The 18,831-nt window shown below is 35.1% G+C and overlaps 1 protein-coding gene across 2 annotated transcripts in view; it reads right to left on the bottom strand.

Moving 5' to 3' along the window:
* Positions 1–52: 52 nt before the first annotated feature.
* The window catches only part of LOC145293954 (uncharacterized), a 26,603-nt gene continuing 7,824 nt past the window's right edge, over positions 53–18,831 (bottom strand). The window contains exons 2-6 of one of the 2 annotated variants that reach the window (XM_080140821.1): positions 16,825–16,899; positions 8,222–8,317; positions 7,077–7,119; positions 3,586–3,644; positions 53–2,387 (exon numbers count right to left, since the gene is read on the bottom strand). In XM_080140821.1, coding sequence (XP_079996947.1) covers positions 444–2,387; positions 3,586–3,644; positions 7,077–7,119; positions 8,222–8,317; positions 16,825–16,899 — 2,217 coding nt within the window. In that variant the 3' untranslated portion in view covers positions 53–443. The remainder of the gene's footprint in view (positions 2,388–3,585; positions 3,645–7,076; positions 7,120–8,221; positions 8,318–16,824; positions 16,900–18,831) is intronic. The other variant, XM_080140823.1, reaches the window with a different exon arrangement.

Below are 18,831 nucleotides of genomic sequence, written 5' to 3'. Positions count from 1 at the left end.
GACATATTCACGCGACATTACTCAGGGTACAGTTTGTTGAGTCCTAGTTATATTTATTTTTTATTTTTGTGATATTTAAGCAGTAAGAAGAGTGCTAACCAAATGCAATAAACGAAGAGAGGGAAAGAGATAGAGAGAGAGAGAGAGAGAGAGAGAGAGAGAGAGAGGGAGAGGGAGAGAGAGTGTGTGTGTATGCGTGTGAAAGAGAGAGAGAGAGAGAGAGTTAGAGAGTTAGTTAGACAGAGAATGTAAGTTAGAAAGATAAAGATATAGAAATTTTCTGTCTATATAATAAAGAAAGAAAGAAAGAAAAAGAGAGGGGAAAAGAGAAAAGGTTAAGTCAGTAAGATAACCAAGGAAATAAAGAAATCCATCTCATATGTATAAACAGCGATTTCTTTTTAAACTATAATTGAATAGAAAACAAAAGTTGGTAGAAGGAATTAACCAACCACTTTACAAGGAAGCGTATAAGAACATGCCCTCTGAAAACATTTCCCCTGTAGTTTAAGCTTGTATTTTCTTCGGTAAGTGTGCCATGGTTCGCCATCGTACTCTTCCTCCAGGAGGACGTCGTCATTCTTATCCAGAACTTTCTTCAAATAGGCTACGAACGAGTTCCATTCGGTCTCATTTGAGCTGTGGTCTTTGAGGAGGGGCTGGGTGGCGTTCACCAACCTGCAACACATTCCCATCAAAGGTGACCTGTTCTCTTCACACATATTAATCACTCTCGACAATTTTCCTATTTGACTCAAAATTTCATTCTCATCTTTGTCCAGAAGTGCAGAGTAAAGCATAACGCGAGTATCGTTCTCATCTTTCGATATAGAACCCTCAGAAAACATCGTGTCCAAGCGTGCAAGCAACCGAACGCCCCTGCCACGAACAGAGTTGGCAGCTTCGTCTCTTTGTCTCATAATTTCCGGTATATTTTCTTCCATGTACGGCCCGTGCATTCCTGTATTGGCGTCCATGTATCGAAGTACCTGGGCACCCCCGATGCCAATACCGTCAACTCCAGCCCAAACAGCATGTTTGATTTCACCGAACTTGAAACCCGCCGAAAAGTAGGTGAGCAATCCCCGTTCGTGTGCTTCGTGCACAATTGTCAGGGCGTCTTCGAACGTCAACTGGTACATGATGCACTTCGAAGGGTAGGTGTCACTAGCGCCATCCCAGGTTACTTTGTCGAACCCCCCTATTGAGGTGATTTGGATTGCCCGTTTTGCGATGTCGATCCGTTCGGTGAGGTTGGCTGTGACTTCCTGCTCAAAATCGTCGACAACCGTCTGATTGAGGTTCCAGGCGGCCGATAGAATTTGCTTGTGCTTATTTCGGTGGACGTGTTCACGGAGGGCGCGCATATAACGCACAGCCTGGCTCGTTGTCAAACCTTCCATCGCTACCTTGCACTCGGCCCCGCCTTGATAGAAAACTGCCGACGCAGACGCTGAAGTCAAGTGAACAACCTTCAGAAAGTCTTCCTCAAAATTACCCGAATCCTTCATCCGACGTCCTACGAAATAAGTCGTCGGGGCAGCCGAACCGACATGAAGTCGAACCTTAGAAAAGGACAACAATGAAGGGATCCGATACGACTCGATTTTTTCCCGGGGAAGGTTACGCGGACGTTCCAGATGTTCCACATGGATTATGGCGCCTTTGATCCATTCATTGTACCTTGTTGTTCCGAGGACATGACCATCTCCCGGATCTGTGAGAGACATGTAGGTTTGGGTGTGCGGCCTGAAACCTGGAGAACCGAGGGACTTATAGGGTTTCAAGGTTACGGCTTCACCGGAACTCAGCTTGTAGTAGGCCACGTGGAATGCAAGAAACTCGGTCGGAGTTGGAGGACGTCGTTCGTCGCGTAAAATCTGTGCCAGTTTGACAATCGTGTCGATAAACCCGATCGCTAGTAGGCTACTGTCCCAATTAAGAATCAAAATGTTGCCTCGGTTGTTGACGGAGTAGTGGAGATATTCATATTTGCCTTCTTTTGGTACCGTGCCCACAATGATATCATTTTCAACGCCCCACTCGCGAACGGCTCTCAGACACAAGTGGCAGGCATCAAACGCGGCCTTTAACATATCATGAGGGCTCGAGCTCTCGAAAATGCCGTTGAAGCAAACTGACAGCGCTGGAGAATAGACGGTTTCGTCGGCGCCAAAAATCTTTTCCAAACTGGCCTGCAGCATTTCGTGAATTGTATTTTGGTTGGCGGCCATTGTGAATGGAAGTTCTTTTTCTGACTTGAACGTGCTGTTCTTGCAGCGGAGCTTCGTCTGGATGTTGTAAAGATTCAGTAGAAGCGACTGTACCAAACAAAGTACCACTTTCTTAAGGCTGCAAACGCCGATACGCAGGACGCCTTCTGGGACCTACAATAAGAAGAGAAGAAATTATTAACTGTTTTATTTATTTCGAATAAAAATTTAGATCGCGTTTTTTCTTCTTAGTATTGCATGTACAACAGAAGAACGCAATTTTTATGACCTCCAGACCATAGTGGAATGGGGCCGTAAATGGATGGTAACATTTAATGCTAGTAAGATTAAGCTGCTCTCCTTTAACAGTTACAAGAAGTCTCTCCAACCACCGACATCCATGAAAAATAACACCCTACCTATGAATTCTTCCTTCAAACTCCTCGGCCTAACATTCAAGGACAATATGAACTCGAACAAACACACTGAGGACATTGCGAAGGCTGCTGCCAAAAAGATGGGTTCCTTCTATCGTGCTAGTCACACCTGAGAGTATCCTGTACATCTACAAGGTCACCATTCGCCCATGCATGGAGTATTACTACCACATCTGGGCTGGTGCATCTACCATCTAGTCTCTTCTTTTTGCATAGGGCACAAAAAAGAGTCTTCAATCTAATGGGTTCCACTTTGTCAACTAAACTTCAGCCCCTGTCTCATCGCCGCAATGTTGCATCTCTGTGTCTGTTTTACTAGTATTTTAATGAAATGTGCTCTGATGAACTCGTTGCACTCGACATACATATCCCTGAAATCCCCGCTTAGCAACAAAATCACACCCTTTCACTGTTGAAGTCCCTAAATGCCAGAAAGCTTTCTACTTTCTTCCCATGAACAGCTGGAATTCGGTATTCCCTTTCTGCTACCCGCTTCCTATACTGTACTGATATGCAGAAGTTTAAATGTAACGTAAACCAACATCTTGTTAATCTTTCATAGGCGTAGCCGTAAATAGTAGCGTTCAAGTGGCGATATGCCTTGTTAGAGGTGAACATGAGCAAAAACAAAAAAAATGCTTTCGCATTTTTAAACTAAAGGAAGACAATTTCTATTATACTTTTCAATTTAAAAGTAGTTATCTCCTTCACTGATTTTTCTTTTTAAGTGATTATTTAAAATGTTTCATATTTGCAGTCGTCTATGTCAGACTAAGTAATTTTAAAAATAAATGCTGCCAATAACACGGTACAACGATAACAAACAAAACTTGGATAGTGAGAAGCAAAGTTTGATATATCACGTTAAATGCTATTTGGGTCTGACTTTGAAATTCCGACAAGATAATTTTAGATGAGATGTCAAAAATACTTACCGAAGGTAAATCAGGTGTGCTTTGTGTGACGGGTATCGGTTCAGTTCGAGTAATAACCTCTGAAAACATAAACATATATAAGTATTAACTGCAGGAAGATTTGTGGAGTCATCGATAATCACAAGGGTCACATGTCAACAGTTCAAAAGGTCAAAGCAATTTATTTCTATTACTTTTAACAGGAAACTATTTGTTACTCTCTTCCATGATATAATATTAAAATTAAGCATTCGATTGCATCATTGTTCCAAAAAGACATTTGTTATAATTGGCACATTTTATTCCATAGCATTCTGTTGTGAGACCGAAACTTACCTGCAACATGGACTCTTCCAGTACTATATTACGATGTGAGATAATATCGTAGAATCAGCAGGACTACAAGTAGTACGCAGCGCGTACTACTCATATTGGACACCCCCGGATAGTAAGCTCCGCTTACCCTTTATCGTATCCTTGTAACCTTTTGTTAATACATCTTCCTTACACCTAATCCGTGTTCCGTATTTTCCTTTCGTGGTCCCTTCATTGGGTCTATATTACATTTGTTGAGTTCCATATCAATTTCAGGCGATCAAAGCACTTCACGACTCTCTAAAGCAGTGATTCCCCAATTTTTTTTTTTTTTTTTACATGGTGGTACGCTATTGTTTTTTTCTGTTTTTTTTTGTTTTTTTTTTGTTTTTTTTTTTTAATTTTAGCGGCACACGTATCACAAAAAAAATGAATATTTTCTATTCGTGAAGTCATTTTACAATAAAACACAATGTGGCAGTTAACAATGTATTAGAGAGGTTTTATACGATCCTGCGATCAGTTCAATTCTGAATTTCAAAATTAAATTATGTTAATTTTTGTTCACACTTCACAACAAGAACAAAAATTAAAATATATTTATTTGGAAGTCAATCTATAATGCTGCTGCACAAAGTTAGTGCAGCTTGAAATTGACGTTTTGCCTTACAACGTGTGCATTTAGGAATCATTTTGGTATCGAAATCAAGTCTGAATTATTCAGCTCCGATGCCGTTTCCCGATGCTTTGAAAAACTTCTGATTAATCGCCCCATCACTTATAAAAACCATAAAACTCTTAGCAATGAGTACGCATGCAACGTTTAGATGCCACAAGTTCGGCGATTTTGAATTGAGTGGTGTCAATTAAGAAATTAAATGTTTCAATTAAACAAAAAGAAATTAAATGGTTTCTAGCTATTATCTCTTTGTGGTACAAGTATAATTATTCCGCGACGCACTAATCTGCAGCAGCACTGTGGTTGGGAACCACTGTTTTAAAGAGACGTTGAACTATTAAAACATTTTTAGGATGAAAGCTTACAATCCCAGAAATTAGTCAAAACTTAGCATGGATTAAAAAACAAAACCTCATTTAAAATAAAGCAACGAAAGGTTTATTTCAGCGACAGAAAGTTGGACAATGAGATAAAGTCCAGTCAGCAGTTATCTTCAAACGAAGATTGTCAATACTTGAGCGCTCAGTGGACGAATACAAGAGAGAGAGAGAGAGAGAGAGAGATAGAGAGAGAGAGAGAGAGAGAGAGAGAGAGAGAGAGAGAGGTCCTTCGATGCTTGACAGCTTCTCTCTGCTGACAGACTGTGAATTCTCAAAGATGCTAAAGAAGTTCCTTAAGAGACATATAGAATCAATGCGCTCTGCAAGCTGATTAGTCAGTCTGAAACCAAATCGCTTAGCATGGATATTGATTCGCGAAAGAAAATAAATCTTTATTTATGCCTGCTGCTACAAACTATTTTATACTAATCAAAGACATATTTTGATATTATGTGTGACGAAGGGCGAATCACCCCGACATGAACTGACCCAACTATATCAGGGTGAGGTATTATCTTGTTTGATCCTATGAGGTTTCACCCTCTCTGATGCTATCTTCTCTCTTTGAGACAGATCGTTTTTTTTGTTTTTTTTTTCCTACCAAAATTCATGAAGCTCCGCTACTGAGGTATTTTTTACAGAGCTAAAGTGCACTTTTGGTGTGTTGATTTTGATAGCTTCCATATTCCAGCTTTGTGCACATCACTCTCAATTCCGTTTCTCTCCTTATTAAAAAAAAAAAGGCAGCTTCACTCACCCTAGGCGGGTTGGACCGGTTTCGTCTAAAAGAGTGTTATATGAATATGAATTTCATAAGCTGTTCCCAGTCGCTTGTATATCCCTGTTAGGGGAGATAACGACGTTTTTTGTTTGTTTGTTTGTTTGTTTGTTTTTTTCAGTTCTCGCAGGAAAGTGCCGAGATGAACCTACATACAGCATCTGGTATCCTATGTGATACGGACCAGACTCAACGTTTCTTAACTTCAGTAATCAAACGAGAACTAGTTAGTCAACACGATTGTGCTTCGACTATTAATAAAGAGTTTCTAAAGAGAGTATAAACATCATCTCTTTATTAAGAGTTGAAGATAAAGAAAGGAAAGAATAAAACGAAAAAAAAAAACCCCACACATTATAAACAAAAGGGAATATCACCACAAGTAATAATACTATTTAATCCATAAGTGAAAAAAGAGAAAGAGATATGAAGAAGGAGTCGAGGGTTGATTGGAATATAACGAGTGGAAAAAAACAACTAATTTTGTATTTTTACTTAAAAAATAACTGGCTTTGCACACTCACTTTTTCCTTATTCCAATGATCTAACTCTGGCTCAATAGGTGATCCAAAATATTTCTAATTACTAAAAGCTTTCTTTATTTCGATTACGTCACATGATCCCATCTAAGACTGAAAAATTGTCTATTCATTAATATTACAGGTGGGTAAAATTAAATCAATAAGTATAAGCAAAAGAGAATATGCAAAACGAAAAACTGAAAGCATAACATACGTAATCACTAGGGCTATGACAACATCATATTCTTTTCATTGTTTTGACTCTCGAATATATATCCGGCACAGTTAGAAACAGTTAATCAACCGAGAACCACATCACTCTATATAAAAGCATATAAGATATCAAGGGATACACACTCGAGAGTTAAAACAACGAAAAGAATATGCTATTGGCATAGCCCTAGTAATTATAACTGTTATGCAGTACAGGGTACGTTCCTTAGCACATATCTGATGTTTTAACGCGTACACAAGAAGTCGACGTCAAAGGAAGGGGGTCAGCATATGCACTCAGATGCTATCACCCTGATGTACGCTGGATCTGGACGCGACGTCACATGAATATAGATAAAGAATGTACAAGAAAAGCATGGGATTGTTGGGAAGCTTTAAGCAAACAGCACGTGTAAACAAATTACTTAATAACCGATTACAAAGTAAGGGGTCAAGGGGCAAATATGTCTGTAGCCCCGGAACGTCTCCCCTTTCCACCGTTAACAGAAGAGAAAGCGACGCCACCAGCCACTTGGGATGGAGGAATATAGAATACACCTAATCGATTTTAATTAATATAAAATATCTTTGAACGAACAAAGAAAGTGGCAGGAAATAAACCTAACCTTTGATTGGCTTCATATGCTTCGTACTCAGGAAATTCATGTTCTGTAAAAAAATAAATAAGTAAAAATTAATATAAATATAAATATAAATAAATAAATGCGGAATTTTTATTCACTTAACAATACCATAAAAACGTCTCACTGCAATTTAAGTCAGTAACACAGTCTTCTGAAATACTATATATATATATATATATATATATATATATATATATATATATATATATATATATATATATATATATATTATATATATAGTATTTCACATATATATATATATATATATATATATATATATATAGTATTGCATATATCTACATATTATTTTTAAAATATAATTATTCACTGACACGTGTTTCGTCGTCTACGACTCATCAGACGAAACACATGTCAGTGGATAATTATATTTTAAAAATAATATATATCGCTCCCCATGTGGGGGTACCAAATTGGTTAAAGGGAAAATTGTTCCCAACTCGCATTTGAGTAGGAGTGCACTTTCGTAAATAATTGAATTCATTCAAAACGTATCGCAAAAACAAAAACGAATATATATATATATATATATATATATATATATATATATATATATATATATATATATATATATATATATATATATATTAGGTTAATCATTTGAAACATTACTCAATTTGTATATACCAATCGGAAGAGATAAAAAAATTTCTCATAAATAACGTTTTTATATTAAAAATTTCAGGTTTGCTTTACTATACTCATAGATTCGAAAAAGTTGTCAAAAAACAAATATATAACAAATAAATGTTATCAAAGGCAAGATAAGTTACTTTTCTACCTAACTTGATAATTTTTTGTGTTTTTTTTATGTAACACGTTTATTCAGCTCGAAAAACATACAATGTTTACCGATGTATTGGAAAATTAAAAATGGCGCCGAACTTTCTGCTGAACATGCTAAGTTTGGGAAAATGAGTTAAAAATAACAAAATATGCAAAATACTGTTAGAAACTCGCTCAATATATGTTACCATTACATAGGCTGACATATATTCGAATTTTGGAGCGGTAGAGAAATGACCTACAGCAGCAAGACAGACACATTTGCTCTATTATAATCTAGATTACACAAAGAAAAAAAAATCAAGTAGATAAAAATAATTTACCTTCAAAATGTAATGTATGGCCATCGAACAAAACACACTGACAATCGTGGACAAAATAATTATCTGACCGCTCCACATGGAGGGACCATTTACTTCCTGAAATGAAAAACATCAAAAATCTATTTGAATCAATCGAATAATACATGTACGATGCATTGGTGCTTTCATACAATAATCCAGTAGAAAAATAATAACAAGTAACAATGTGCTTACACTATAATTCTCAATTCAGTGTTGACGCTAGGGCTTCGCTTTGTCCTCGCCACGAATTCATATGTAAACATTGAATGAGTAAAAGTCAAGATAGCTGCCACACGCAATTTCGTAGAGCAAGTAGCAGCCTTGACCTTTCGATCAAAAACTAGGACCCCCACTCTTTATCTGTGCGTAAATCAAAACGTAGATTCCATGAACAAAGCTTCTTTCTTAGAAGTGCACGCCTGTGGAACTCTGTTCCGTTTGCCTGTTTCCCACACTTGGTTGTCTTCAAGTCAAACATAAACAAATTCCTGATGAACCGCCCCCTTAAGTAAGACACGTTATCAAATCTCCAATACTAACGATTACAATACTATCCCATTGATTACTGTACACGCAATAACCCTTATCCCCGAGTGGCTTTCGGGCCTTGATAAGTGGTGACTTCCATGTAAAAATAAATAAATAAATAAATAAATAAAATTTATCGAATTATTGAGTTTTACTGTATACTTTAATGTGGAAAAGTTGTACGACAAATTCTGTATGACATTCTGGTTTTTGATCGCAAGATCAAGGCTCTACGAAATGCTCTACGAAATTGCTGGTGACAGCCATCTTCATTTTTACTCATTCAATGTTTACACATTTTAATCGTGCATTTCTCGAGTTTAGATGGCTAAAATAAATGAACTTTAACTAGAAATGACTCCCCATGTAATAATGTTTAAGATAAACATTTTTAATGCCTGCACAGACGTATTTTTCTCATATCATCCATAAATCCTATTTAGTGACATTACCAAACTAGCTTAGAGAATAGATAAAGTGGATGACCTCTGACATCCCCCCTTTTTGGTTTTAAGCACCTCCCCCATTCTTTATATCCAATTTTTAATAAAGTATTGTATAAAAATGGGGGTAGGTCCTCAGTAATAAAAAAATAACCAAAATAAATAAAAAACAGAATTATTCATTTGTACTGAAATTTACAGCATCTCGGCTCGATGTTAAATATTGTATAAATAAATTATTATCACTATTTCTAAAACCAACAAAAACAATAGAAAATAAACAAATAAATAAATTAGATAAACATGAATATACATAAACGATCACACATATATGTATGTATATATATATATATATATATGTATGTATGTATATGTATATATATGTGTGCATATATGTATGTACACATATATATGTATTTATATATAAACTAACATTAAAAAAAACACTAACCTAGTTTTAAAACAGATCTAAATAGAGCACACATAAAGGAACATGTCAACCAGAGGTCAAATAGGCCTTTGTCCGATAAATGCATGCTCATTGGCTGATAGGAAGGGCGCGGTGGATACTAGAAAGCTGATTGGCTAACTAAAATCTCAATAGAAGATGAGCATATAAAAACGACAAACAACCACAGAATTCGCGCATAAGCCTGAAGAGTCCTAGAGTGGATGAAACGCGGAATATTCAGTGTAGCTTAATCGCCATATATATTTTATAAATTACTATATATATATATATATATATATATATATATATATATATATATATATATATGTATATATATATATATGTACATATATATATATATATATATATATATATATATATATAACTACTTCATTTATTCGCATAAATTTAATATACGAAAGTATAGATTTATGCATAAACTTTAAGTATTTACTTCAAAAGTGCTCAATACGTAGGTAGAGCTAGTTAGTAATATATATGGCGATTAAGCTACACTGAATATTCTGCGTTTCATCCAACTATAGGATTCGTCAGGCTTATGCGCGAATTCTGTCGTTGCTTCTTGTTTTTATATATGTTGAGGATTTCTAGTCGGCCAATCAGCTTTCTAGTCTCCATATTAGTTATATATGTTAATGTTGGGACGACTCCAATATTTTTCCCGATTCCGATACAATTACTGTTTCGTAGAAAATTCCCGATTTCGATACAATTACCGATTCCAATTCTTTATAAATCTCTAAATATTTTACTATAAAGTTGTTATTTTGTCACGATTACTGTAAAAGAACAAAACAAAAAACAAAACAAAAAAAATCCTAAATATGCATGCATTTTCTCAAACGTAAGCACACACTTGTGAAGGTGTGATCTAGACATTTTAGTCTTACTTGAAGTGTGAATCAATAAATATTTATTATTTTATTATTACTACAAGTAGTGGAACATGTTTTATAAAAAAAAAATAAAATAGAATAGATAATTAATGGAATCGGTTTTGGCATCGGAAAATAGGCTAAAGTTTTCCTATAACCTCCGGCATTGATTGAGGGGGAGACGAAAATTTTCTGCTATGGTTTCAAATGATCTGACATAACAGCAAGGTGAGACTTGATTCCAATTATTTCTCATATGTTATATCTCCCCTCTTACAGAACGATTATGAATATTTCCAGTATAAATAATCGGTATACACTTTGTAATTTACTTTATGTATGAAAACCAAAGAGGGGAGATATAACATATAAGAAATATTTGGAATCAAGTCACTGCTCGCTATTATGTCAACTCATTTGAAACCATAGCAGCAAGTTTTTGTCTCTCCTCCATCAAGCCCGGAGGTTTTGGGGGAAATATCAGATATTTTGTAATTCATATGCAAAACTAGGAAAACAAATGATTGAAACATTTTAAGGCTGTAATAAAATGCCAAATATAGACTTTGGATGATGGATGATTCCCTTAATGTGCGACCTTAAGAGCAAATGTCACATAGCCCACTACACAATTCAGGTCATTACATTTTCAACGAGCCTTCATTTGTTAAATTCTGATCAATAGTCGCTGATATTTGGAACATAAAATTGCCCCAAAAGGTGGTATATCTATGGACATATCTATACTGTAGTCAAATTGAATATTGAAATGCTTATATCTTTGGTTCTATGGGACGAAACGACATGAAATTTTAAAGGCTTTCTGAAGACTATAAAATTATTATATGGTTAAAATTTTATGACTATTGGTACCCCCCCCCCATATTTTCAAACCAATAAAATATGCCCAAATTTGCCTACATTTGTATATATAGTGTCCTGCAGGCCAGCTTCAGTTTTTCTGCTTCGGCTGTCTCCTCTGTGGCCTTACCAGGCCACTAATGTCTCTCTCTCTCTCTCTCTCTCTCTCTCTCTCTCTATATATATATATATATATATATATATATATATATATATATATATATATATATATATATATACTTTTATCTGTGTGCGTGCGGAACTATCTCTACCTAACTTCTCTGTTAATTTTTGGTGTTCGAATTTGAAACTTGATATATAGGGAATTTGGACTTGTGAGACAACTTGTGAGACGGTAAAAATAATTGCTAATAGATCACAATTGAAAAGAATTGAACTTAATAGGTATAAGTAATTTTCTAGAGAGCGAGAGAGACAGAGACAGAGACAGAGACCGAGACAGACAGACAGACAGACAGACAGAGAGAGCATATCTTCTTTGCAGCAGTCTTGACAATGTATTCAATGTATTTGTTTCAAGTTGGCTGTTTATGCATGCGCAAATATACATTTATACGTTAAAGTCGCTTAATTTTTAACGTTTTCTTATCCATCTGTCTATAGCTCAGATGGTAGCGACTAAGACTGGAGTACTAAATGTTTTGGTGTCAGTTCTAGCCGATGACACCATGTCATTTAAAAAAAAAAACTTTTGAAATCATTACTATATATTAGATACAATAGAATAATCAATTTAGAATTGGCTCTATAATAATAAATACGAAATCTGAATTGAAACTCAATGAATTTAAGTATCACATTTAAGAGTATTTTATGACCGGGCAACACCGGGCGGCCTCCTAGTATACAGATATAAATATATAGATTAGTCTTTTTAATAGTACCCAACCTCAAATTTAACGTTCAAAACAAATAATTAAACGGTAACGTTGGAATTTAAAGAACAACGAATTACCCGGAAGTCAGCCGAGAAAACAAAACTACAAAACTGACCAATAGAAATACATTGAGAAAGGTGTGAAGGGGCGGAGTGTAGAGAAAGTAGAGAGAGGGGAAAGAAGAAGAAGAAGGAGAGAGAGAGAGAGAGAGAGAGAGAATATGAATTAATAGCAATCGATAAAAAATATGTGCATTTTATTCAATTTTTCGCCTAATTTTTTTTTTTTTTTTACTGAATATGTCAAACATCCATCCATTAGTTCAGAGACTCCAACCTAAAGATCTTTTGGGATTCTAACCGTTCTTTTAATCTTTGATTCACAATTCTCTCTCTCTCTCTCTCTCTCTCTCTCTCTCTCTCTCTCTCTTTCTCCCCCCCTCTCTCTCTCCAGATATATTCGCAAAGTAGATGAAAAAAAATCTTTTCATGATCCCGGCTGTTACCATAATTACTGAAATGATTTTCCAATTTCTTTTCATGCTATATATAACACTATATGATTTAGTTCTCTTCACCCTCTCAGTTTTGTTCAAATCAGCATCATTATGAATATTGGCTTCAACTAAGGTTGCTACTTCCCCTCTCTTGTCTCATATCACTAAGAAAGGTTAAAGAACTCCATTTTCTACGTATGTAACTGTGGAGACTTTTTTTTTTTAAACTCTTGTTCACTTCAAACAAGACATATTGCTACTTGAACGCAAGGGGTTACTATTTGTAACGATATCTACATGGACACTATGTAGGGAGTTGAGCAGCAAAAAGTCTATTCACATTACATTTAGATTTCTGCATATCAATACCATCAGGAAAGCAAGGATCCGGGAGGGAATTCAAAATTCTAGTAGTCCGAAGGGGAAAAACTATTAAAAGTAGGAGGTTTTACAGACACTAATAATAATGATAAGAGAAAGACGTGCAATTGCTAAAACCGACCGAATGCCCATTAAGCAATAATTGCCTCACATCTTCAGTGGTATACCAGTCTAGATTATGGAGCGTAGAAACCCCAGAAATAGAAAAATTATACATAGGCAGCACCTCAATGATCTTTAAATACAAATTCTACGGCCATACACTATCAATTAATAACAAAATATATGCCACGGGCACCTTACTCTCGGCACCCTACTGGAAGTTAATTGAGGCGAACAAAACACCTTTAGTCGAGTGGAAAATATTTAGGAAAGCAAAAACATGTAGTTTATTAACTTCATCCTGCTACCTATGTTTTGCGGAGAAACATGAGATTATTAGTTTTAAGGACCGTGAAAAATTATTAAATGTAAAAGTAGAATCGGATATAAGCTGCAAACACTTTGGAGGCTATGCTTTAAATAAGATGTAAAAAAAAACAAAAAAAAACAAAAAAAAAAAAACGAATAGCGACCCCCTCATACCAGTAATACTACAAATCATAACCCTTACTCACAATATCTTAATTAATAAATGAACCAAAGAAAGAGTTTAAAACATATAAAGTAGTCCCGATACACCATAAATTAATAACGATACTTACTAAAAACCGACACGCCTCTAATTAATTAATAACTATACCCATCAAAAAGCCTCGAAGAATAGGCTAGCGTAAATAACTTAGCTAAATTATGGAACCATCATTTCGTTACCCTTAACATAATATTAAGCGCTACCGTTTAGTAATAAGTTATACGAGCAGAAACACAATATGCCACTAAATGGATAAAGGTGAGTGCACTTTGCATACGTAATAATTAAACATCCGAAAACGATTAACTAAAATAATCCAAAGTTCAAGCACGCTTGTAATTTAAATGTGGATATATACCCACGGGAAGTACTATCGCAAAGCAATGTTGCATAAGGAAACAAACCACATAATTGATCCCAAATCATAACTAAATACTCTTACTAGAGGGCGTTGGGAACGGAATACTCCACCAATATAGACAAATGTATGCTATTATATACCCGTTTGCAGGCATATGGCCTGGAAAACCTATATCTATAATGAAACATAGAAATGTATAAAATATATTTATACTCTAGCATTAAGGAAAAGATAAACAACCCAAATGAAAGAATGACTACCATCGAAATTAAGTTTACATATAGATTTGAAATCCTTTGCCGCTGTAATTACTTCGGATACCGCGGTAGATTGGAAAATATCTCCCAATGAATCACTTTTACTTGAATCATATAAATAGGCTTCTTTATACATTCACTAGCCGTTAATTTAACCATACGGAAATATATCTTATAAATAAACTAATAAATAAATAAAGAATTTGAAAACAAGGAAAAAATGAACGGATAAAAATAAATAAATAAATAAATAGACATTAACAATAAAATAGATGAATAATATAGCACCGCCAGAAAAAAAAAACAACCATAAAACCAAAGATATGGAAGTTAACAGCGATGAGGGCATGATATATTACTTCAGTTCAAAGCGAAAACGTACACCAATATACAACCGCCAAGTTAAAAAATATAAATACCTCCGCTGCTGCAGCTTGACCACATGAGATCGTACTTCCCTCCCTCTTCCCTCAACCCAACACACATACTCCCTTCCTTCCTTCACCACACCTCCCTCCAAAACCCCTACTGCTCACATTTACAAAGTATACACCCCACTTTCTTCCAAAGTGGAAACCACATCCGAATATCTTATAAAAAACGAATGTAATCTTGACTCTTTCTTCAATATTGCCCCTTTTTTTGTCTGATGAGATGGTCTCCTTGGATTAGGATTCTACTGAAACATGTATGTACATATGTAACCAATAATGTCTGTATAATAAGCAGACTATATACCAGCTCTGTCCTCCAGTGAGCACTCTTTAATAATCACACGAGTTTCATTGGATTTACCTCTAGGAATCCAACCAATACAACCATTTTATATATATATATATATATATATATATATATATATATATATATATATATATATATATATATATATATATATATATATATATATATATATACTCTATACTAACGGGGGAGCGCCCGGTTTTTCCCGGTCGTAAAATGCACTTAAATATGATATTTTAATTCATCCAGATTTCGTATTTAATATTATAGAGTCGCGATTTCCAAAGTTAAAAAAAAAGTATTTGGATGCTATCAGTTAGAATCGAAATCGAAAGCAAAACTGTAGCATTTAAATCTGGTGACGTTACCACTTTACCAGCATGACACGCATATGAACCGATTAAAAATTAAAAATTAACTAAGATGAATGCATAAAATATATAACGATTTATTCAAATTTGGTCCATTTTTGACCCCTTAAGAACTATTTTAACCAGTTAGGCCCATAAAAGAACAGTCCATAAAATCCAATCAGTTGTGTCCACTAGCGTTGCTCTCCGACTTTTGTTTCGGAAGAGGTAGCGCTGTAAAATATACATACATACATACATACATACATACATACATACATACAGCCTTTTATATATTAGACTAGAGGCGGAGTTGGGGAGGGCTTTGCTCGGTCGTAAAATACGTGGAAATATGATATTTTAATTGTCCAGAGTTCGTATATATTGTTATGGAGTCGTGATTTCCAAAGTAAAAAAAAAAAGTATTTGGGTGCCATCAGCTAGAATCAAAACCGAAAGCAAAACAAGCAAAAAACATTCAAAGCTGGTGACGTTACAACTGTACCAACGTGACACACAGAGACAGCTAAAAATTAGAAATAGAAAACAAACTTAGATAAATGTACAAAATGTTTAACAAATTTTTAAATTTTGGCCCATTTTTTAACCGGCTAAAAACCCTTAGACGAACGGCCCGTAAAAATCTAATTATTTAAGGCCCCTAGCGCCGCTCTGCGATTTTTAGTTTCGGAGGATATAGAGTTTAAAAATATGGAGACAGTCAGACAAATAGTCCGACAGAAATATTACCGTTTATATATATATATATATATATATATATATATATATATATATATATATATATATATATATATATATATATGTATATATATATCTATTTAGTTGAGATGGTAATTAATAAAAACTGAAGAAAGTGCTCAATACTGTTGTAGAGCAAATATGCGTTTTATTTTTTATTACCGTATCTTTCTGTTAAGTTACATTATTGTTTCGGCTACACGGCCGTTTTTTTTTGCCGTGTGTAGCGTCCTCAGACTTTTACAGAAAGTCTGAGGACGCTACAGACGGCCAAAAAACGGACGTGTAGCTGAAACAATAATGTAACTTAACAGAAAGATACGATAATAAAAATAAAACATATATATATATATATATATATATGGATGGAGAGAGAGAGAGAGAGAGAGAGAGAGAGAGAGAGAGAGAGAGACACACACACAGACAGAGAGACAGACAGATAGATAAATAGATAGACAGAGATAGATAGATAGATAGATAGATAGATAGATAGAGAGGAAGAGCATTATTTTAAATGTGACGTACTTGATGTCCATCCCCATTCATGGCAAGCGATGTCGGAAAGTACGCCAATAAAAACGTCAGACCAACGAAAACCAGCTGAAAAATAAAACAAATGAAATTTAAAAAAATCTAATATATAAAAGTCTGTCTGTTCGTCTGCCTGTCTGCCTGGCTCCATATTTTCAAACTCTATCTCCTCTAAAACTAAAAGTCGCAGAGCGGCACTAAGGACCTCAAATGATTAGATTTTTTACGAACCGTTTTTTTAATGCGTCTTTAGCTGGTTAAAATAGTCAACTGGTCAAAAATGAGTCGAAATCGAAGTAATGGTTATACATTTTGTAGATTCATCTTAGTTTATTTTTAATTTTTTAGCAGTCCATATGCGTGTCACGAGCTTTGAATGCTGCAGTTGTTCTTTCGCTTTCGATTCTAGCTGATGGCACCCAAATACTTTCTTTTTACTTTTGGAATTTTACTCTATAATAATATATACGAAATCTGGCCAAATTAAAATATCATATTTAAGCGTATTTTACGCCCGGGCAAAGCTGGGCACCCTCTCCCCCGCTAGTCTCTCTCTCTCTCTCTCTCTCTCTCTCTCTCTCTCTCTCTCTCTCTCTCTTATATATATATATATATATATATATACTAGCAAAAGTGGCCGTCGTTGACTGGGTTCAAAAACAGCATACAGAAAATGGACTCTGATTTATGAAAGTATGATAGGTTATGAAAAGGAAGGGTTGTAAAGAGATAGCTTCGAATTTGGGGCTATAAAAACCAAAGCCAAATATGATGAAAGTAAAAATAAAATAGATAAACCCCATAATTTATTATGCCATACCTGTTCACAGTGAAACACTTATCGCAATATAATCTGTGGATCTATATTAAAAAACCTTGTTAAACTTTGTAACATATTTCCATTCTATGGAGGTCAGGCGCGAACGAACCCCCCATAATTTTATTATACCATATTTTTTAAAACTGAAACATAATTATCAAAGTATACTTACGCAGATAGATATGAAAAGTGTTTATTAAAGTTTGTGCCTATTTCCATTCTATGGAGGCTAGGCGCGAATGCAGACACCACAATTTTATTATACCATCCCGATGTAAGTTAAAACATACTTATCGAAGTATTCTTATGTACATCTATATCAAAAACACTTATAAACGTTCTCTTTCAATTTTTTATTTCCATACTTTGTGAACCAGGCACGTACGCAGACCCCACAATTTTAATGATTCATCATTATGCCAGATCAAACATACCCATTTCTGTTTCTCGGTACATCTTCTATCATTATATTAGCTCAGTTTTCCATAATAGTCAACCATATAGGAGCCTATACGTGACCAGATACACACACACACACACATACAAACGTTCAGCTTTATATTATACTAGCAAGGGGTACCCGGCATTGCCCGGGTGTTTGGAGGTGGGGGTGGGGGTGGGTTAAAAAAAGTAAGTATGAGGATCGAACCCGAACCGTTGAGGTAAAGTTGTAAATTAAAGTGTGAAAAAAAAAAAAAAACGTGCGACGTTAACCATTGCCCCACCGGGATATGCTAATGGAAACACGTTTGAATTTATTTAATTACTTGGATTTGGCAGGTGCCCGTTTTAAATGAGGTCAAGTTTTGACTGCGGGATGGTATTCATTTACTGCTGAACGCCCCCCCCGAAGATGTTATAAGAAAAAGACTAACCCCCATGCGGCGAGCGACAAATGTTGAATATTTATCTTCCTTCAATCGAGCAAATTAAATAGACAGGCGAGCTTCGTTATAAACTGTGAGATATTACGATTTATATGTGATATAAAAAGTTTTAAAAAGTTGTGAACCGACCGACCGTTTCTCTGAAAAAAGCCTTTTGTAGACATACAGAAAAAGCGAACACAAAGAAAATAATGTTAACGCTTAAGCGGGGAAAACACACACAAAAAAAAAACTAACGTAAGGCAAACGAACGATGGAAACAAAAACGAACACGTGAAAAATGGTTTAAATAAG

The sequence above is a fragment of the Euprymna scolopes genome, chromosome 15, assembly GCF_053919585.1.
Source record: "Euprymna scolopes isolate OS-2025 chromosome 15, ASM5391958v1, whole genome shotgun sequence".
Classification (NCBI taxonomy): Eukaryota; Metazoa; Mollusca; class Cephalopoda; order Sepiida; family Sepiolidae; genus Euprymna; species Euprymna scolopes.
This window is presented reverse-complemented; position numbering and strand designations above follow the sequence as displayed.